This window comes from Coregonus clupeaformis, chromosome 13 (genome assembly GCF_020615455.1).
Source record: "Coregonus clupeaformis isolate EN_2021a chromosome 13, ASM2061545v1, whole genome shotgun sequence".
Taxonomy (NCBI): domain Eukaryota; kingdom Metazoa; phylum Chordata; class Actinopteri; order Salmoniformes; family Salmonidae; genus Coregonus; species Coregonus clupeaformis.
The window spans coordinates 39472476-39494086 of NC_059204.1; the positions used below are offsets into that span (position 1 = coordinate 39472476).

The following is a 21611-nucleotide window of genomic DNA, read 5'->3' on the forward strand; positions in this document are numbered from 1 at the left end:
CTAGCTCTGTGTCTCCCTGCCCTAAATAATTTAGTCACAGAACATTTTGGTCAGAGGCACTGGATGTTGGTTTGGGGGCCTCTGTGGCCTGCAGTGTCTAAACAAATATATTTTGTCAGCCTGAATGTGAGCTATGGGGGAAAGAAATACTATTGTCTGGGTCTGGCATGTAAGAATGGTGTGGCGTGATGGTTCTCTGTAGACCCTTTTGGGGTACAGTGAGCTGTTTTATCAAGTTATGAATGTGATGAGTGTCTCCTTTTCAACATCATAAGCCCATTTGACATTTTCTGGATTTTATCTATTCATCTGTCACCATTTTGTATGAGACGTATTAAAGACCTCATTGTTTCCAAATCAGGTGTCAAGACTTGGTTGGCCCAGTGGATTTCCTATTAGAAGGGTTCATACAATTAAGATTATGGAAGATAGATACTCCTGCATGACTTTCGTGTGACTGCAGGGGTGTGTTGTTTGATTCAGGGCTTATTTAGAATACACAAAGTAAATATTGCCCTTTGCATTTTTTTTCAACAGGAATTTTACAGTGTATTGAATGTCTTGGTACATCCAGTGAAAAGTACACTATTCTCTTCACTGCTAAAAGGGAAAGTTACGTGTTATTTATTATATTAATTATATGTCCAGCCCTTGCCAATATAACAATAATTAGCAAGTGGGATGCATAAAGAGAAGACCATTTATAATAATATAACTTTCAATATAATTGTAATTATCAACCATTTATGCCGATCATCTTCCCAATTCTAGACACGGCGTAGATTCGCTAATCTTTACATAATGAAGAACTGTTGTAATCAGTATTTTGCAAGTGGAGGTGATTTATAGATCAGATCATCTGTGAGCAGCACCTGGCGGAAGTCGACCCTCGTGAACAAGCACAGCCTCTTTGCCTTAGCAGCAGAAAAGAGCCAACCAAGAAATAGTATAGAATGACAATGCCTTCTTTATCATTTCTCGACCAACCAAGTAAGTCTATGCTTGAGTGAACCCATCCCCGAAGCCACACTCCCAGTTGAGTTCTGTGACGTCATATCAGCTGCGGCCCGCCGCGGACGCAGGGCTGGGTTTCCATTTTCGCAGCGAGCGAGTTTCGGGGAGCAACAATATGGAGCCGGAGATGGAGGACAAAACGTTGGAGCTGATGGTGAGTTTTGGATCGGATGATTACTTGCTGCACCATAATATTGATGTCGGTGTGTGTAATATGGTATTATGTCTCGAGAGTATAACCGACCGAAAGGATTTTTAACAAACAGGAGGGCCAAGATGACATACAAAATAGATTTTTAGCTAACTAACATTAGCTAGTAGTACCGTTAGCTACCTAGCGAGTAGAGGGAGGGCCCCAATGTCCGTGATCTAACATTAACCCGTGGCTCATGTTTGTAATTATTCTAACTAACACCATAATGATGATTTTGGAAATGATTGGGAGGTGAATGATTGTCAACCGAATGGTAGAGGTCGACAGGACGAGGAGTGAGTCGGCTAGTAAGAGAAAGGGCCGGGAAGTGGCCCGGTCGTTAAATACTTAGATGCTAACCAGTTAACTAGCAAAGCAAACTAGCTAGGCGATTGGATCTCACTGCGTCGCCGTTGCGCCATTTGTCCGGCTCCAACAACTTAGCCACAAGCTATCCAGCCACTCCCCACCCTGTTCATTACCGAACACTGGAGTTTAGTTTCTGTCATTGTGAATCAGTGGCATTTCAAGCTGCGTAGAAGGAAGTGGTTAGCTGACGTTAGGTTGCCGGTAACTAACCAAGTCATTAGCCACAGTACTAGCTGGTATGTTGAAGCAAACAGCTGGAGTTTTGTCTACATTTTCTGAGTAGGTAACGTTAGCTAACAAGTCCGTATGACATTCTCGTCAGACAAGAAGGCCAGGTAGGTAGGTTAGCTATTCAGAAATGAACGTAATCGTGCGGTAATGTTGGAGAGAAAAATGATGATGGGTAGCTATAATCGGTAACTAGCTAGCCATCCGAAGATTGATGTCACCCACGTATCCGATTATCTAGTTTGCTCCTCCATAGGTGCATTTGTTCCAGACAGTGTTCTCTGTTTTGTCACCTTAGAAAATCTTTGCCCATATCGATCATTCCTCTGTTTCCACACAATATGTCACTGGCTATCTTGCAAAGTAACGTTAGCAGCCTAGTCCTGTGCTTCTGTATTGGACAGAGCATGTCAGTCTTGTGGCATATGTTAGGGTTAGGCTATAGTCATATGACACTTTAACTTAATAATGTCGATACAGGCAGGATTAATGTCTGCTAAATAAAACAATGACTGCGTGTGTTTTGGCAACAAACATACTGTTAGGTTCAGTTGTAGGTAATTTGTTGCCCCAAACAAACATACCCACACAATCCTAGGAGGACACCAAGGCTGATAACATTTAGACACAGCCAGGACACACACTCACAGTCGGAAGTGTCTAGCACCTGCTGTGTTTTTCTATAAAAAGGGGGTGGCAATAAGACACCTCAAGATACAACAACTGTTGCCATCCGTAGCATTTCCCAGCTCTCAATTTGTTTTCTCGTTTTATGTTTTAAATGGAATTATCAGACCATCTGGCAATATCATTACCTCTCACAGCCAACCTTACAAGGTCTGATTTCTTTACCTGATTTCATGTCAGTCTTCTGAATACAGGTGTCAGATTGACATGGCTTTGCAGGTCTGAAGAAGGGGCAGCTGTAGAAAAGCCATGGATTCCTCCCTCCCTCCCTCCCCCCTCAAATCCAACAAGCATCTGCTAATACACATTAAGCTTTAACCCTGCCCCCCATACTTAAACAATTAGTTTACTTTGACTGACTGTTTCTTCAGATTAGAATTTATGGCAAGCCTGCTATTCTGGCATTGTAATTGGTCCCCATGGTCCTCTGTAGCTCAGCTGGTAGAGCATGGCGCTTGTAACGCCAAGGTAGTGGGTTCGATCCCCGGGACCACCCATACACACACACAAAAAATTATGCACGCATGACTGTAAGTCGCTTTGGATAAAAGCGTCTGCTAAATGGCATATTATTATATTATATGTTGTACAGTTTCGACCAGAAGATTTGGGCTGGCTTTGTGTTATGTTAATGAATAATGTGTCTCTTGATTTACTAATGGCCTCCTCTCTCTCCTCTCCCTCAGAACACCACTTTCATGGACTCCCAGACAGATGACCTCTCATCAAAGAAGATCACAGTGTTCAAGGTGAGCCAACAGACCATGGGTCCATGGCCAGATAGTCAGTCACTGAAGTGTAATGGTAGTGTATTTTTTTTAAATGTAACCTTTATTTAACTAGACAAGTCAGTTAAGAACAAATTCTTATTTACAATGACGGCCTACACCGGCCAAACCCGGACGACGCTGGGCCAATTGTGCGCCGCCCTATGGTACTCCCAATCATGGCCGGTTGTGATACAGCCTGGAATCGAACCAGGGGGTCTGTAGTGACGCCTCAAGCACTGAGATGCAGTGCCTTAGACCGCTGCGCCACTCGGGAGCCCATTAGCCTAGTCCACCTCAAAGAACACATTTATACACTGTGTTATCTCCCCTTTTTATGTCTTCATAATTATCTTTAAAGTGTGCCGTGTGCCATCAATATTGACAATCTAGTCGTGGTTTACAGTGGTCAGTGAAACAGTGGGTGTACTAATGCCAGACTACAGCATACCCTTTTGTCATCAACATTTTTTCTCAGAGCACAACGTCGTCATGGCCAGCAATTTGAAAAGGCAATCTACACAGACCAAAACCAGACTCAATATATAAAGCCGGTTTCCCAGACATAGATTAATTCTAGTACTGGACTTAAAATAATGCTCAATAGAGATTGTCTGGGAAACCGGCCCATAGAGTTCTGTACACTGACTAGCTTTATTAAGGCCCAATGCCCGTCCCTCATTTGACAAGAGAGCCATGTAGACTGAAGCTCTGACGAGTCCATACATTTTACAGTACAGACCACTGTAGACTGATGGTTTATAACCTTTCCATTTCTGTGTTCAGACGATCACTAACGGTCCGATGACGATGACAGGCTCAAGGAAGCGGCCATCGGAAGGGAACTATGAGAAGGAGAAGGACGTGTGCATCCAGCTGTTTGACCAGTGGTCTGAGGCTGACCAGGTGGAGTTTGTGGAACACCTGATCTCACGCATGTGCCACTACCAACACGGCCACATCAACTCCTACCTCAAACCAATGCTCCAAAGGGACTTCATCACTGCACTGCCAGGTATGGTTCACACTGCAGTTTGATATTACTTTGTTAGTATGACCACGTCATGTATTATTGCACCAAATGAACTAGGGGTGTGAACGTAAACAAAATTGGGATCCTTAATGTTAAGAAAAATCCCAAATGGAATAATAATGTATTATTATTATAATATATTTTTCTAACATTTAAATCACAGTGCAGCTGGCTCACCTGCTCTTTCTCTTTGCGAATGATGCGATTGTGTGTTCGGTCTGTTGCGTGTATAATATCCTAGTCTATTCATTGATCATAGGCCCTGCTTTACTGAAGTTGCTAGACATTGCAAGCCACGAAATTACAAAATACAGCATTCCATTGCGAGATACAGCTTTTGATTGCCGATATAATAATAAATAATTAGTCATTTAGCAGACGCTCTCATCCAGAGCGACTTACAGGAGCATTTAGGGTTAAGTGCCTTGCTCAAGGGCACATCGACCGATTTTTTTTCACCTAGTCGGCTCAGGGATTAGAACCAGCGACCTTTCGGTTACTGGCACAATGCTCTTAACCACTAAGTTTAGTTGCCGATAGATAGGCCTAGTGCACGGTTCTGACTCCGCCTGCCAAGTGGCCGACCTGCCTATACTGTGCCCCTCCCCTCTCTCTCTCTCTGTCCCTTGCTAGCTCGCTATGAAAGATGCAAGTGTTTGTTCTCGGAAGTACGGCAACTAATCAGTCTCCGTTTAAAAATATACTGAATGTTAGGAGTCAATTCCTAGCGGAAGATGTGTTTTCTTTCTACTAAATGCCTTGGTAAGTCACAGTATTTAAACTTTCAAGTACTCTTTTAGGAGTGAGTGGTCTGCGTGCAGGCAGGCTGCGCGCAGGCAGTTCAAGGTTATTTGATTGACAGTTATGGTCGCCTAGTGATGGATGTTAGTCCTGCTTCAGAAGTGTCATTCCTTTACAGAAAAATGCCTGTTCAGAGGCACTTTGAAACTCCCGAGTGGCGCAGCGGTCTAAGGCACTGCATCTCAGTGCTTGAGGCGTCACTACAGACCCCCTGGTTTGATTCCAGGCTGTATCACAACCGGCCGTGATTGGGAGTCCCATAGGGCGGCGCACGATTGTCCCAGCATCGTCCGGGTTTGGCCGGTGTAGGCCGTCATTGTAAATAAGAATGTGTTCTTAACTGACTTGCCTAGTTAAATAAAGGTTAAATAAAAAAGAAAATAAATCTTTAGAGAAGGTTTTGTGTCTGCATTTAAAAAGCTGTAGTGTACCCTTAGACAAACAAATATGTCGTAGCCGAGGTGCTTTCAAGGATATGACTGCGGTAGATATAACTTAGCGGCCATATGTAATTGGACCATTATTCTGCATTGTGAATTGACGTGGAATTTGGGCATTTTTTCTTATTGTTTTAATGATAAACCGAGACAAAAAGGAATTTTTTTAATGCAAAATGCATTTGTCACATCCCTAAAATGAATGCACATATACAGAATATACCACAACCAATACAGTTGGGGAAAAAAAGTATTTAGTCAGCCACCAATTGTGCAAGTTCTCCCACTTAAAAAGATGAGAGAGGCCTGTAATTTTCATCATAGGTACACGTCAACTATGACAGACAAATTGAGAAAAAAAATCCAGAAAATCACATTGTAGGATTTTTTATGAATTTATTTGCAAATTATGGTGGAAAATAAGTATTTGGTCACCTACAAACAAGCAAGATTTCTGGCTCTCACAGACCTGTAACTTCTTCTTTAAGAGGCTCCTCTGTCCTCCACTCGTTACCTGTATTAATGGCACCTGTTTGAACTTGTTATCAGTATAAAAGACACCTGTCCACAACCTCAAACAGTCACAATCCAAACTCCACTATGGCCAAGACCAAAGAGCTGTCAAAGGACACCAGAAACAAAATTGTAGACCTGCACCAGGCTGGGAAGACTGAATCTGCAATAGGTAAGCAGCTTGGTTTGAAGAAATCAACTGTGGGAGCAATTATTAGGAAATGGAAGACATACAAGACCACTGATAATCTCCCTCGATCTGGGGCTCCACGCAAGATCTCACCCCGTGGGGTCAAAATGATCACAAGAACGGTGAGCAAAAATCCCAGAACCACACGGGGGGACATAGTGAATGACCTGCAGAGAGCTGGGACCAAAGTAACAAAGCCTACCATCAGTAACACACTACGCCGCCAGGGACTCAAATCCTGCAGTGCCAGACGTGCCCCCCTGCTTAAGCCAGTACATGTCCAGGCCCGTCTGAAGTTTGCTAGAGTGCATTTGGATGATCCAGAAGAGGATTTGGAGAATGTCATAGGGTCAGATGAATCCAAAATAGAACTTTTTGGTAAAAACTCAACTCGTCGTGTTTGGAGGACAAATAATGCTGAGTTGCATCCAAAGAACACCATACCTACTGTGAAGCATGGGGGTGGAAACATCATGCTTTGGGGCTGTTTTTCTGCAAAGGGACCAGGACGACTGATCCGTGTAAAGGAAAGAATGAATGGGGCCATGTATCGTGAGATTTTGAGTGAAAACCTCCTTCCATCAGCAAGGGCATTGAAGATGAAACGTGGCTGGGTCTTTCAGCATGACAATGATCCCAAACACACCGCCCGGGCAACGAAGGAGTGGCTTCATAAGAAGCATTTCAAGGTCCTGGAGTGGCCTAGCCAGTCTCCAGATCTCAACCCCATAGAAAATCTTTGGAGGGGAGTTGAAAGTCTGTGTTGCCCAGCGACAGCCCCCAAAACATCACTGCTCTAGAGGAGATCTGCATGGAGGAATGGGCCAAAATACCAGCAACAGTGTGTGAAAACCTTGTGAAGACTTACAGAAAACGTTTGACCTGTGTCATTGCCAACAAAGGGTATATAACAAAGTATTGAGAAACTTTTATTGACCAAATACTTATTTTCCACCATAATTTGCAAATAAATTCATAAAAAATCCTACAATGTGATTTTCTGGAAAAAAAATGCTCATTTTGTCTGTCATAGTTGACGTGTACCTATGATGAAAATTACAGGCCTCTCTCATCTTTTTAAGTGGGAGAACTTGCACAATTGGTGGCTGACTAAATACTTTTTTCCCCCACTGTAACTCCTACCTAACCTAGCCACCACTGCATGCTCCAAAGGAAACACATCTACAGGGGTGTATATTGACTAGGAACCAAATGGAAGCTAATGAAACAGGGAGGGACCTACCTGAATTTGTCCAATAGAAACACATTTTCGGTGGGAAAAACCTTTTTCAGTAGGCTAAACGTTTTGCAATTGTTTGCTACGGTATCTGACTAATGAACACACCCCAAGCTCTGTTCATCCACACATTCCCAATTAAATTAGTACTTCTACCCATTGTGTTAAACGTATGTGTTGCACTGTGTCTCTCCTTGTGGTTATAGCTCAGGGTCTGGACCACATAGCGGAGAACATCCTGTCCTTCCTGGATGCGCGCTCGCTGTGTTCGGCAGAGCTGGTGTGTAAGGAGTGGCAGAGGGTCATCTCAGAGGGCATGCTGTGGAAGAAACTCATAGAACGCATGGTCCGTACAGACCCCCTCTGGAAAGGCCTGTCAGAGAGGCACCAGTGGTGAGTACGGACTGGGATCTCTGGCTGGGCCACCCTGGATTACAATGAGTTTCATTCAGATCACCAGTAGAATGGATCAATATCTTTCTATCTGTTCTCAAGAACCTACATAATAGAATGTGTCCAAGCATCTTCACCTTAGGAAAAGACTATTGATGTTGTGGAGATTAATATATTTGTGTGTTTTTTAAAATAGTGATTGTGTTCTCTCTTCTAGGGAAAAGTACCTGTTCAAGAATCGAACCACAGAAGTCCCACCAAACTCCTACTACCGCTCCCTGTACCCCAAAATCATCCAGGACATAGAGGTGAGTGCTTCTGCTGCTCCCCCTTTCTTCAACCTCCCTGTCTTCTCACAGATCTTTCCTGTGTTTCCCATTCACTGACCCCCCCCCTCTCTCTTTAGACGATTGAGGCCAACTGGAGGTGTGGTCGGCACAATCTGCAACGGATCCAATGTCGCTCAGAGAACAGTAAGGGGGTTTACTGTCTGCAGTATGACGACGACAAGATCATCAGCGGCCTCAGAGACAACTCCATCAAGGTCGGTGTTCCTGTTTGATGTTGACTGAAGGGGGGTGGGGGTTGTCATCTAATGTCTACTGGATATTTTGAATACAAGATTACAATATCCATATTTAGAATACAAGAAAGTACCTTTAAAATGTGTCAATGCAATGTCTAGTAAATTTTTTAGAAATAATATTTGGGGATGAATTTGTGAATTTCTCACCCTCTGTGTATGTGTAGATCTGGGATAAGCAGTCTCTGGAGTGTTTGAAGATCCTGACCGGTCATACAGGCTCAGTGTTGTGTCTGCAGTATGATGAGAGGGTCATTGTCACCGGCTCCTCAGACTCCACCGTCAGGTCAGCAACTCCTCTCCCTCTCTGCTGTTGTCCTCTTACCCATGCTCCAGGAAGCTCCAAAGCGTGTTTAATTCAAGAGAAGAGGCCATCTGCATGTGGTATATTGTGTTTGATGGATATTGATGATCTCTCTCGGTGTCTCAGGGTGTGGGATGTGAACACTGGGGAGGTGCTGAACACTCTGATCCACCACAACGAGGCGGTCCTCCACTTGCGGTTCTGTAACGGTCTGATGGTGACGTGCTCTAAGGACCGTTCCATCGCCGTGTGGGACATGGCCTCGCCCACAGACATCAGTCTGCGCCGCGTGCTGGTCGGCCACAGAGCAGCGGTCAACGTGGTGGACTTCGACGACAAGTACATTGTGTCAGCGTCCGGTGACCGTACCATCAAGGCAAGTTTGCCCCGATGACCTAAGGTCAACTCACTAGAGCCTCAAGCATGGCAACATCTCAACAAGCATATCTTCTAGTACTTTTGCGGTAGCACAAGACTTACTAACTTAGTCTTCTTCGTCCCTAGTGGGACCTAAGGCCGCAACAATCTCTGCCACTACAGTCTGTCTTTTGCTGTAGCTTGGGTCCTGTCCCATGAGAGATCCAGCTCAGCCACCAGTCCGTCGCCATTTTGTCTTTCGTCTGCCTACCTTGTATTTTCCAGAGAGCAACTTTAGGGATCCTTTCTTGAGACATTCTTAGCACGTGTCCAACCCAATGGATCCTGTGCATCTTGATCTTAAAAGCCATTTTTTAAAACTTTGTCTTATACGCTTTAGAGATCTTATTTGGCCTGTAGATATTGCAGATCTTGCAAAGACAACCATTTGGCATCAACTCTGTTCATGTCTGTCTTAATGATCCTCCAGCACTCTGAACCATACAAAAGTAGCTACTTTACATTGCTTTAGCAGAGTCTACTGAATGCACATCCGGCTTTATTCAGCCAGGCTTTGATTTCTTGGCTAATGATAGTGTGTGTGTGTTACTTCCTGTGAGCTAGACTGATAAATGAGCGGCTTCAGTTTCAGCAACGTGTCCAGTAGAGGGCAGCATAGAGCAGGAGTTAGCGCAGTGTGTGAGGCCTGCTGTGGGAAGCACTGACTGAACCCAGAGTCCAGAGCTGAAGTCTCTCTTCCTGGGGCCAAACTGTGGCCCTGCCCTTCTGTCTCCTCATCTCAGCCCCAACCCCAGTCTCATCCCCAGCTCCCCAGTACCTCCCCCTGTCTTCCAGACGGTGGATTTGTGGGCAGCCAGGATTCCAGGAACAAAGAGACCCTGGCTAGCCCACCCATCGCCCTGGGAGACAGGCCAAGGCATTCCGTACCGAGCCGTCTCCCGCACACTATGCCCCAGCTCTCTGAAAACATTCCCTAAGTAATAAGGGAGAGATGGCAGACTGCAGTATGTGTGTATGTGTTTGGGAGAGGGAGTGTTACTCAACACCCCTAAATGTGTAGTACTATTATACCTTCATGTGTTTACATTAATGTGTTCACGCAGCTGCACAGTATCACTCTCTGACACGTGAGTGAGTGTGAAGAGGGAGAGGTGTACAGCTGGATTATAGCTCTGGCTGCAGACATTCTCAGCAGCTTCAGCGTCCGGTCCAGACAGTGATTAGTACAGATGCATTCTAATGAAGGAAAACAGGAAGGATGAGGTTTCAAGAGATGGAAAGTGAAAACTGTTAGTGTTAACATGAAGGATTATGTAGGCTAAATGCCTCTGCCTGTTTGTGTTGACCTCTGGGTTGTGTTTTTGCCTTGTCTCCCCTGCAGGTGTGGAGCACCAGCACGTGTGAGTTTGTACGTACGCTGAACGGCCATAAAAGAGGCATCGCCTGTCTGCAGTACAGAGACAGACTAGTGGTCAGCGGCTCCTCGGACAACACTATCCGGTGAGTGTGGCTGTCGTATGTGTATCATGTGTTTGTTTATGAGGGTGGAATATTAATCTGGGTGTTTATTACTGGTCTATATTTATAGAATCTGTAACCTGGAGATGAACATAATTTGTCATGACTATTCTGTCAAATGTTACTAAACTAACATGTATTCTCTCTCCTCAGGTTGTGGGATATTGAGTGCGGGGCATGTTTGCGTGTATTGGAAGGCCATGAAGAGTTAGTCCGCTGCATTCGCTTCGACAACAAAAGGATCGTTAGTGGAGCCTACGATGGGTAAGGGAGGGTTTATCCTTTTGTGGCAGGTGTTAGTCTGAGCTAATCTCTCACTGCTAATGGAGATCTGACTGGTAATGGTTTTATTCCTTCACTCTAATCCTGCACTTGGCGTCTGTTAATCTTTGTAATTCTCTTGGTTCCCCAATCTCAATCCCAGTCTCGGCCTGTTAATCAGAGTCAATTTGTTAGGCTGTTAGTCAAACTTTTATAGGCTAGAGTAAGGGGTCCTCCAGCTTATCCACTAACAAGACTTGAATACTATTTTGTTGTTTACATGATGATGATGTTAAGAGGGTGTACCTGTGCTGATCCTTTTGTAGTAAAATCAAAGTATGGGACCTGCAAGCTGCTCTGGACCCTCGCGCCCCTGCCAGCACCCTCTGTCTGCGCACACTGGTGGTGAGTCTAGTCTGGATCTAGAACATGGAGGTGGTGGAGGTCATAATTATAAGAATGGTTATTGTAGAGGATACTGATGAATATGATGTCTTTCAGGAGCACTCTGGGCGTGTATTCCGGCTACAGTTTGATGAGTTCCAGATCATCAGCAGTTCCCATGACGACACCATCCTCATCTGGGACTTCCTGAACGTGTCGACCAATGGACAGACTGAGGGCCGGTCGCCCTCTCGCACGTATACATACATCTCCAGATAGCAGGTGCACACGACTCACACACACTGTCAGGAGTACACACCTGCATACACTCTCACTAGAAATTACACACACTAGGGATGAATAGAACATAATTAAGTGATATTTTTTATGAAAAATATGTTGTTCAGATTGAAAATGTGTAGCTTTTCGATAGTTAAGATAAGCATGTCTTGTATGCACGCACATATCTTTCTATATTTTGCAGGCCAAATTTGGATTAATAATTTTGTTGTTGTTGATTCATCGGCCCTAGCAGCCATCAACTAATTGATTTAGAAAATGTTTTACCCTTCCCTAACCCCCCCCCCACACACACACACACACGGTGTCCTACAGACAAATATATGAAGTGACACACCTACAGGATCAATAGTGGAAATAGGGTGCACACACAAAAAATACAAGTTTGCTTTTGTTGAGTATTTTACATTTATTGAATTCAATAGTTGAACTGAGACTCATCGATATGACGTCACAAGCAGCATGATGAACTGCAGATGAGTGCGATGCAAGATGTTGCACTCACTAAAAATATCTGCATGGGTGGGCTTCTGTTGGCCCGATATTGCTGTTTACTTGGTGCATTGCTGACTCAACCTTTAAGCCAGCCACACTTTTTCTTCTATTGATCTTCAGTCAACAAAAAAAATGTTGGTAAGCACTGCAGCTCATATACAACTCAAACTTCATTATTTGCTTGGAGGCGGGACTCCTGACCTAAATTGAATGCACTTACAGGATTACTTGCATAGTGTGCTGAGTGTCTCTCTCTCTTCAGGGCAGGCCCGGTGGAATTTGATGTGTGCGCGGACAGTCCTAATGGCCAAGTCAATGTGCCAGGGTCAGAGGTCACGGAATGGACCCACCCTCCCTTCCCACTCCTCCATCATCCTCTTTGCACCATCTCTGCATCTCTGTCCTCCTCCTGGTGTTCATGTGGAGGAGTCATCCCTCCCCATCGGGCCTTCAGTGCTCAAACACATTGCCCCCTTACCCCCCCAACCAAAACGCACACAAACGTACTCAGAGCGGAGTCTACTAGGTTAAACTAAGCCCCACCTCCCTTTACTCTGCTCACCCAAGACAGAGGCACAGACATGGACATGAAGGAATCTGATCTGAATGGCTGGAGGAATGGAGAGAGGGCTGGAGACGGCCTGTTGAAGATGCCCTTGGGAGGAAAGAAAGGAGTAAGGGTCGGGGCTCAACTCTTTCCATCCAGACTGAGTGACAGATGCCTCAGGCCCGCCCCTTTGGGCACCAAGGACATATCAATCTTGTTATTTTCTCATATTTTGTTTGGTATAAAAAAAATAAAACTGTAAGAGAAAGCTGACGTTTATTTCTTCCCTGAAGACTGTACTGCATGGATGAGTGATGGGACAACAGTGTGCTAGTGACCTATTTAAAATTTTATATTTTAGTTATTTGTATTTTTTATTTGGGACTTGTAATTCATTTAGCTTTCTTTGTTACAGTGTACTAATAATTACAATCCCCTCTCAAATTCACCCTCTCATCCCTAGTTCTCTATCCTGCGTCCGTCTTTCACTTGCTCTCCTTCTGTCCTGTTCTGTCCCCTTCTTGCTGCCTGTCTAGGTTCTGAATGACCCCTTACTGAGCTGAAATTAGTTGTAAACAGAATTGTCTCGTCTAAAATGGTGTTGTATATTGAAAAGATTTTTTTAAAGGAAGACAAAAAAACATTAATAATAAAGTACTTGAATGTGAACCAGCGTGTATGAATGAGCAGTGTGCTTGTTCAATATCATGCATCTATGCCATTGGTACTATATGTACAGACCAAACCACCACTCAGTTGAAGTGAACCTCACATTGCTCGTCTATTAAAAATAATCCTGATCTAGAGAGGCCTGGTCTGAAAATGACAGAAGCAGGACGTGTTGTGTGTTACATTCTTTTATTTAATGAGTGTGGCTCTAGAAATTGGAAAGAAACTAGAGAATTGAGGATATATATTATTAACTCCGAATTGGTGTTTGGAAAGAGTGTGTGTGTAGTGTATCGAGGGGAGGATCAAAGTTAGTCTGCAGACGGAATGCTGTTACCCAGAAAGGGTGATCAGGAATGCAGTAATGCACTGGAACCCACATTCAGCCCATTCTCTGCCTCACACATTCTCTCAAGGAAATGTTCCATGGTGTTGGGCAGTAAGAGACTACCTCCTGCCCCGCCCTCCTCAGTACTACAGGGCCCACATGTCTGAGACGTGCAGGCTGCCTGCCTGGGAAAGACATCCCAGCTGCAGGAAATGACATGATTATGGGTGTGGCTGTTGAGGCCTTCATTCAGTTATGAAAGGGCTGCGCTGCTCACAACTAGATACATCTATAACACACTATCTGTTAGTGTAGGTACTCCCTGCTTGTTTTAGCTCATTTCCCGTTCAGTTATGAACTCAAGATGTGTATTAACCTGATCAGAATTGATTATATGTATTGGCAGCTGCATCCCATCGAGAAGGTCACAATAGGCTCAGCTTGTTTTCCAAGGGATAAATCAGTTGACTGTGGTTTGGCAGGTTCTGTGCAGATGCTCCCATTTCCAGTGACCACCAGATGGCACTTGTACTTTTTTATGGAACAGCAACGACTCAGAGCATGGTGTCTACAATGTCATGGTTGAGTCTTTTCCTGTATGGCCACAAACATGGAAAAACATTTGTTGATTAGCATATTGATAATGTGTATCACACAATATAGCATACCAGTAACATTTAGGACCATATGTTTGTATTCAATTAGGCAATACCATTGGTCTAAAACAGCTATCATACCAACAAGTTAAATAAATAATTTTAATAATAACAATGTTAATAAAATGCATATAACTTCTCAATTTCTCCTTAAATATTTTCATATGAGACAAACTTAAGATATTGTACTAACTATGTTACAGCAGCTTTCTGTATTGAGTGAATAGGCAGGAACAGTAGCTCCTAAGTCATATGAAGACAAACATAGAAATAATGTATTGAGAAACCATGACTGTCCCTCTGTAGGGTACACGTTACAGTCCAGTCGCCTTTGTTGGTTTGGGTGTTTGGTACTGAACAGTTGACCAGTTGTCTTTGGGATGTTGAAAACATGAATATTTGGTATTGAACGCTATGGTTCAGTAGTCTTTGGTAGAGCAACTTTAGTGCCTCTGGGAGCAAACACTGAGTAAAGCTGTCTTCTGTGGACTAACTAGACTGGTTGGCACTGTACATTGTAATTCAACAGTCTTTGAGACAACACTGTCTCTGGAATGGGGAGGAAAAGGGCAAGGACAACATCTTCCCTGATGTGGTCAGATTGTTTAGCTCCAAGTCTTTTGATGCACATACTGTAGTATGCACCACTCAGTTAGGTCGTTACCTGGGCTCAGCCCAGCTAACTCCTTACATTCAATTCACTGGGGGAAGGACAGTTGTCGAGTCATTTTGGTATGTGTTGTGGCATTGACTATGTAGGTGCTGTAGTAGCTGTGGGTCGGGTCCCTCTCACTTTCTTACTCCTCTTGCTGACCGTGGTAAAGCGGAAGGGCTGCAGGTCGGGCTGTTCCCCGGGGGGCAGGCGCTTCATGAAGTGAACATCCTGCTGGTTGGGCAGTGTCTGAGGGCCTCTCCTGGGGCGCCCCCTCTTGCTGAAGCCCACGTACCAGCCTGGATAGCGTGCTGACATCAGAGCTGTGTAGTGGTTCTCCAACACCATCTCAATGAAGACACAGTCTGCACTGCGATTACTAGCCTTCTGGAATACACACACACACACATGATAATGTCCAGTGTTTGACTTGGACTGAAATAGGTGCCGGTACTCGTTTTGGGTGCCGGTACTGTTTATATTTAGGTGCAGGAGTTCCACAATACTTTTGAGCTATTATTCTATAAAAGGAACAGGAGCTCAAGCAGTAGAAATGTTGAGGTGCCGGTACTCTGCTCCAGAGAGCTCCTGCCCAAGTCGAGCACTGGTAGTGTCAATATAAGATGCAAAGTGAATAACTCCCAAGTCGTTTAAATGTATACATTAAAAGGAACGTGTAGCGAGAGTCAGAATAAGAATCGTGTTTGTCTCACCTTCCCCACAAGCTTGCCTCGACGGTTCATGCACAGGTAGAAGTTGGTCTCTTTACCACGGATTCTCACCTGACTTCCAAAGGTATCAGCCTCCACAACAAGCTGGGCTTGGAAAGAGACAGAGGCACAAAAAGACAGATTGTAAAAGCCCACATGAAAAAATACTATAGTATGGTATAAATACTGTAGTATTACTATATTTATATACTGTATTATTCACTGTAGTGTTTCTGCGGACATGACTGTAGTATACTGTAGTGTTTTTGCGGACATTACTGTAGTATTTACTGTAGTATACACAATAGTGTTTTTGTTGTCTTATCTTTGACACAGAAGTGGGGGCTTTCTCCTTGAGGAAACTAAAATAGCACATTTTCCATAACCTGTAGGTAAGACTGGAGTCTGAACGGATAGTTCAAAGCTTCTGGCTTTTCTATATCATGTAGGGAACACAATATATGGTCTATACTTGGCATGTAGGTTTCTCACTCATGAGTGGCACAAATTGGGATGTGGGGGAGGGGAATGGGTGGGGTATATGCAAATTAAATACTGTAGTATTAATAATAATAATAATATGTAGTATTACTATAGTTAAAAAACTGCTGTATTTTTCAGACACTGAAGTGTTTTTGCGGACATTACTGTAGTATTTACTACAATCTTTTTTTTGCTGATAATACTGTAGTATTTACTATAGTATTCTACAGTATACTACACAATTCTATACTAAGTACTACACGGGTCGTTCCACGAAATGGGTGCCTTTTGGACATGCAAACTTTAAAGAAATTAACTTTAAAATATATTTTCTTTCAACATTCAGTTGCATGGAGGATATGTTTAGCCTATGGAAAAACACTTTTTCCCATCTCAGGCATTAAAATCCTATGAACTAAGAGCATTTTATCTGCACTTGAACCACACTGTCTGTCAACAAACACTGTTACAGACACCTATGTAACTGCCTAAATATTATTTATTAAACTCATGTTTGAGATAAATCTAAAATGTTCTCATTGATCAAGTATCCCTTGTACAAATCAACTCACATATAACATCAACCTGATAAAGTTTCCGTTGGGCCTCTAACAGGGTTGACGATAATAGGGTTGAGGTTTAGGTGAAGATCGGCCATTACTCCTCATGTGGTGAAGAGCATGATGAAAGTTTAATCATAATGAAAGTTAAATCAAATTCTAGTTTCCTAACATTAATTGAGCTAACAGGGTTGACGTGTTATTAAGCTCGACCACATCAGTCAAAGATGATAAAACAATTATAAATAGACCAAAAAGAGAGTGAAGCCTTCCTTCCTTTTCCACCATGCTGTTCAGAAGACCCAAATGATGTCACCTGCTGTGAATCATTAAACTTGGTGGAATGGTCCTTTATTTTAAAGGGGTACATTGTTTGCATAACAGGGTTAACATGAGGGACAGACGTAAATGCATCACTAATATCATGAATATAAATAATAGTCTTCAGAAATGACTTTGTCAAAGCAGAAAAATAACTAGGCCTTTACAATGATGGTGAAACTTGGATACATTTTGAGGATTAAGTGGGTTGAAATCTTCCTAGAAGTGACACAGGGTTGACGAAGGGACATGTCAAAATGCTGAATTTTGGCACTTTAGAAAGCCTTTATTCATATTAAAAATTGATTTAATTCTCTATGTGGTCTATATTAAAGTGCACATATTTTAATATACCAGGCTTTTAAAATTCAATATTGGTGAATAATAACGACCCACACAGTGTGTAGAATAGTATTTTACATTACACTACATAATTCTATAGTAAGTACTACACATGATCGAGGGATACTACAGTGTGGAGTATAGCATTCTACAGTATCCTACAAAATTGTATAGTAAGTACTACACGTGATTGAGGGATATTACAGTTTGAAATATCGTATTCTACAGTATACTACACAATTCTATAGTAAGTACTACACATGATCGAGGGATACTACAGTGTGGAGTATAGTATTCTACAGTATACTACAGCTTACTACAGAATTCTATATCATTCTATAGTAAGTACTGTAGTATTATATAGTAAACTGTAGTATTTTGTCATGTGGGAGTGGGCATAGAGATTGAGCACATAGGATGGGATGGGGGGGATTGTTACATGCAATTAGTTAATTGATGTAGCCACAATGCAGAGGTCAAACCAAATCAATAACATTACTCTCCCTCTCACTACCCAACCCCCCCTCGATCCACCTACAACAAAGCAACAAAGCGGGATAAATGGAAAATCGATGACCTTATCGATAGCGGGACTGAGTCTACCACACAAACTGCTGCTCCATCTTTCTGTTTCTCTCTATGTGTCATAGGCTTGTCTGTCTATTTGCTACTTTCTTTATGATTTTGAGGGCCATGTACTGTAGATGTGATAACATATAGGAAATTATTGCTTGGTTCTTGTTGATTCTGATTTGTATTGGCGTGTTCTGTATATTGTAGGAAGTAGTAGTACTATATCTTACCATATGTATCCCCATCGTCTCCCTTGGCACTGATTCTCCTCCCCATCACCTGCACGTGTTTGCTGCTTGTCCTGCTGTACAGCTGGTAGACTCTGTGCTGCCGGCGGCTCATGGCGTCTCGAACCCGTGTCTGATTCTCCACGTATACACTGAAATTAACATGGTCATCAGCTAAGACCTGTACCACCACAAAACAGACAGGCATGTGGTTAGAATGAGAGACTTTAATCAGAATGGAATATTAGAAAACACAATAGATACAATTGTATACACACATTTACCTGCAGGGGGCTGCAGACCACCAGTAAAGCCTGGACAGATCTGAGAGAAGGGGAGAATGGATCTGCATTGAGATTACATCTGGTATTTTTGCATTCCAAAATAATACAAAAGCAGTCTGGCTGCCACACTCCTGCCTCTTTTCTGTCTCCACCACCAATTTTAAACCAGTCTCTATGCCTCCAAAAAAGGTCATTTCTAGATCAAACCCTCACGGCAACAGACAGTGGCCATGCTGTCTCTCTCTAGGGACAGCTGCTGAGCTCAGCTCATATCTATGATGAGCTAACAGAATATCAATATTCACTAATCATTCCAGCGATCTATCTAAGCACTTCAATCTCTTATCCCTCCCTGTATAAACACAGCACACGCAGCACATGCATAGATACATAGATTACGGTACGTAAATAATGCTGAACTACTTAAATAAAGAGGGGGAAGAGCAGGAGACACGTTAGCAATAGAGAGTGTTTTTTCTTTCATATCTTCCCGTACCCCCTGGCTGTGTGCTCATTAGGGGACCCCATACCCCCTGTGCTGTCCAGATGTAGGGATGCCTGGAACGCAGCCTACAGCTGGCCCAAAGCGCACACAGATGTCTGGCCTCCAATTCTACTCAGACTACTTTTGTTCTACTTCTGTGTTACCTCAAATGAAACCTCTGTAAAAATCTGACCTGGTCTCTGTTGTTTGAGAAGTGGAGTGTAAGTTTGAGAGATACAAGGTCATAATGGTGGTGACAGGGACACTTTAAAGTTGGAAACAGGTTACTTTTTCATTGTAAATGTAATATTCGTTAACGAGTCTGACAGAATTGCTTTAGGTTTGGTTCAAGTGGATGGATGCCCTAATTTGGGGAATAGCTAATTGCTGATTATCCTCTTCACAAATCACATGATCCTGTCAAACACAGACACCCATCAAAGACACTAATAAGGTACAGTCATCATCTCATTAATTCATAACCCCTTAGCAGACATTCTGTCAGTGACAAATGTCTGGTCTTTTAGTCTGGGGAGAATGGAAAGAGGTGTCTGGGTCATGGGACATGCTTTAGTGGCCAGAGGAGCAATATGCTACAGGAGCTGACATGACAGTTTACAGGAAATGTATGACCATGTGGAACAGCCTCAGAGGAATTATACAGATAAGAAGCACAAGATTCCAACACCACATGGTACTGAAAAATAGATGCCATTTCTATACCACAGTTAGCTGTCCAGATGAACGTTTTTCATTATTACAATGGCTAAAGGAGAACATGCACCCTATATGACAGTGTATGAAACACCACACCTGCTGTGCTGGACTGATGGTCAGAGCATGCATGAAGAGAAACATGTAAGCAGACACACACACACACACAATACCTCCATTCGTTTCACTCCAGAAAACCTTAGGTTGCGCATCAAGGGTTACTGCACATTTAACTTACAACATGACTAGCGTAGAGAGGAGGGAACTCATCTCTCGTCCCGCGCAGCTACCCTGCCAGGGAAAGTCAGGCACCGTTACCGACGATCTCTAGCTGGTACTGTCTGTAATCCGTTCGTTGGAGAAGGATTTGGAGGACGGCAACAACTCCTGCGATAATTCCTGCGAGCATCAGCAGAGCACGCCGGGCACATCGGTTAGAATGCTGGCGGATGGGAATGGGTTTGCTCTGCAAAAATGGTATCATGTAGCCAAAATTTGAGGGAATGCGCGCTGGGTATGTCCCGTTTGTCTAACACCTCAATTCGCCGAAATCATGACAGGTGTTTGGCAAAATAGGACTGTTCGCAAGTTTGCCTTCTTTTTAAAAAAAACGTAGTATATTTCTACAGCAATGCCTACAATGTTTCTATGAGACAATTGTAAAATAGGCTTATTTTAAATGCAGAACTCAGTTGAACTTCTTGTCAACTATTGCCATTGTCCATTAGTTCCTATTGTCTTCTTTTCTTTCTTCTGTGTTCATTTATCACGTATAGTCGTTCAGAAAAACGGCCATTCCTAGTATCACGGAAAGTCTGTATTCAGGGAGTGAGAGCCGGGCATGAGTGGAGTAGTGGCGGGGAAGGGGAGGCGGCACGCGGCGGGTGTAATCCCAGTGATGATATAGGTGTGTCCCGCGGGAGACGAGACCACTTGGCAGGACAGAGGCGAAGGCGGAGTAGAAAGGGGAACAGATTACAGAAAGCGTCAGTCATAGCAATACCTAGTAAATCGAGGAGTCCACAAGCAATGGCAATGCGACTTTCAGAGAACCCAGTGAGTTAGCAGACACCGGCCAAGATGAAAAGTGGTTTAGACATCCAAACTGGTCTCATAGACGAGAGGTAACATAGTGAACGTAAATCAGGGACACTGGAATTAGTATAATATGTTAAGTTTGGAATGGTTACATAAGATAAAAGGTTACTTAAGGCAAAATCAAAAGGAGGGTGTATAACACGAAGGTCTAGCAACCCGAAGGTTGCGTGTTCGAATCTCATCACAGACAACTTTACCATTTTAGCTAATTAGCCACTTTTCAATGACTTACTACTTTTTAGCTCCTTTGCACCTACTTAACATGTTAGCTAACCCTTATCTTAACCCTAACCTTAACCCTTTTGGCTAACCCTTCCCCTAACCCTTTCACCTAACTCCTAACCTTAACCCTAACCTTAACCTTAACCCCTAACCCTAGCCTAGCTAACGTTAGCCACCTAGCAACCTAGCTAACGTTAGCCACAACAAATTGGATTCATAACATACAGTGGGGGAAAAAAGTATTTAGTCAGCCACCAATTGTGTAAGTCTTCACAAGGTTTTCACACACTGTTGCTTGTATTTTGGCCCATTCCTCCATGCAGATCTCCTCTAGAGCAGTGATGTTTTGGGTCTGTCGCTGGGCAACACAGACTTTCAACTCCCTCCAAAGATTTTCTATGGGGTTGAGATCTGGAGACTGGCTAGGCCACTCCAGGACCTTGAAATGCTTCTTACGGAGCCACTCCTTCGTTGCCCGGGCGGTGTGTTTGGGATCATTGTCATGCTGAAAGACCCAGCCACGTTTCATTTTCAATGCCCTTGCTGATGGAAGGAGGTTTTCACTCAAAATCTCACGATACATGGCCCCATTCATTCTTTCCTTTACACTGATCAGTCGTCCTGGTCCCTTTGCAGAAAAACAGCCCCAAAGCATG

General features: G+C 43.4%; 2 protein-coding genes across 3 annotated transcripts; one reads left to right on the forward strand and one right to left on the reverse strand.

The window, feature by feature from the left end:
- The first annotated feature begins 969 nt into the window (after nucleotides 1–969).
- LOC121579887 (F-box and WD repeat domain-containing 11-B-like) lies at nucleotides 970–12901 on the forward strand. Of its 2 annotated transcripts, none has more exons than XM_045224371.1 (13): nucleotides 970–1168; nucleotides 3178–3240; nucleotides 4045–4273; nucleotides 7676–7862; nucleotides 8080–8170; nucleotides 8269–8406; nucleotides 8613–8731; nucleotides 8876–9125; nucleotides 10509–10627; nucleotides 10799–10909; nucleotides 11233–11311; nucleotides 11408–11572; nucleotides 12353–12901. In XM_045224371.1, the coding sequence occupies exons 1-12, from the start codon at nucleotides 1130–1132 to the stop codon at nucleotides 11567–11569; spliced, it is 1587 nt and encodes a 528-aa protein (XP_045080306.1). In that variant the 5' UTR covers nucleotides 970–1129; the 3' UTR covers nucleotides 11570–11572; nucleotides 12353–12901. The 2 variants fall into 2 exon arrangements, with proteins under 2 accessions (XP_045080306.1, XP_045080305.1); XM_045224370.1 differs by having other exon boundaries at nucleotides 973–1168; nucleotides 12348–12901.
- A 634-nt stretch (nucleotides 12902–13535) lies between these two features.
- On the reverse strand, nucleotides 13536–20490 carry LOC121578980 (fibroblast growth factor 18-like). Its single transcript, XM_041893266.2, has 5 exons — nucleotides 19874–20490; nucleotides 18438–18477; nucleotides 18157–18334; nucleotides 15651–15757; nucleotides 13536–15324 (listed from the first exon to the last, which is right to left on the reverse strand). The coding sequence occupies exons 1-5, from the start codon at nucleotides 19903–19905 to the stop codon at nucleotides 15037–15039; spliced, it is 645 nt and encodes a 214-aa protein (XP_041749200.2). The 5' UTR covers nucleotides 19906–20490; the 3' UTR covers nucleotides 13536–15036.
- Nucleotides 20491–21611: the final 1121 nt, after the last annotated feature.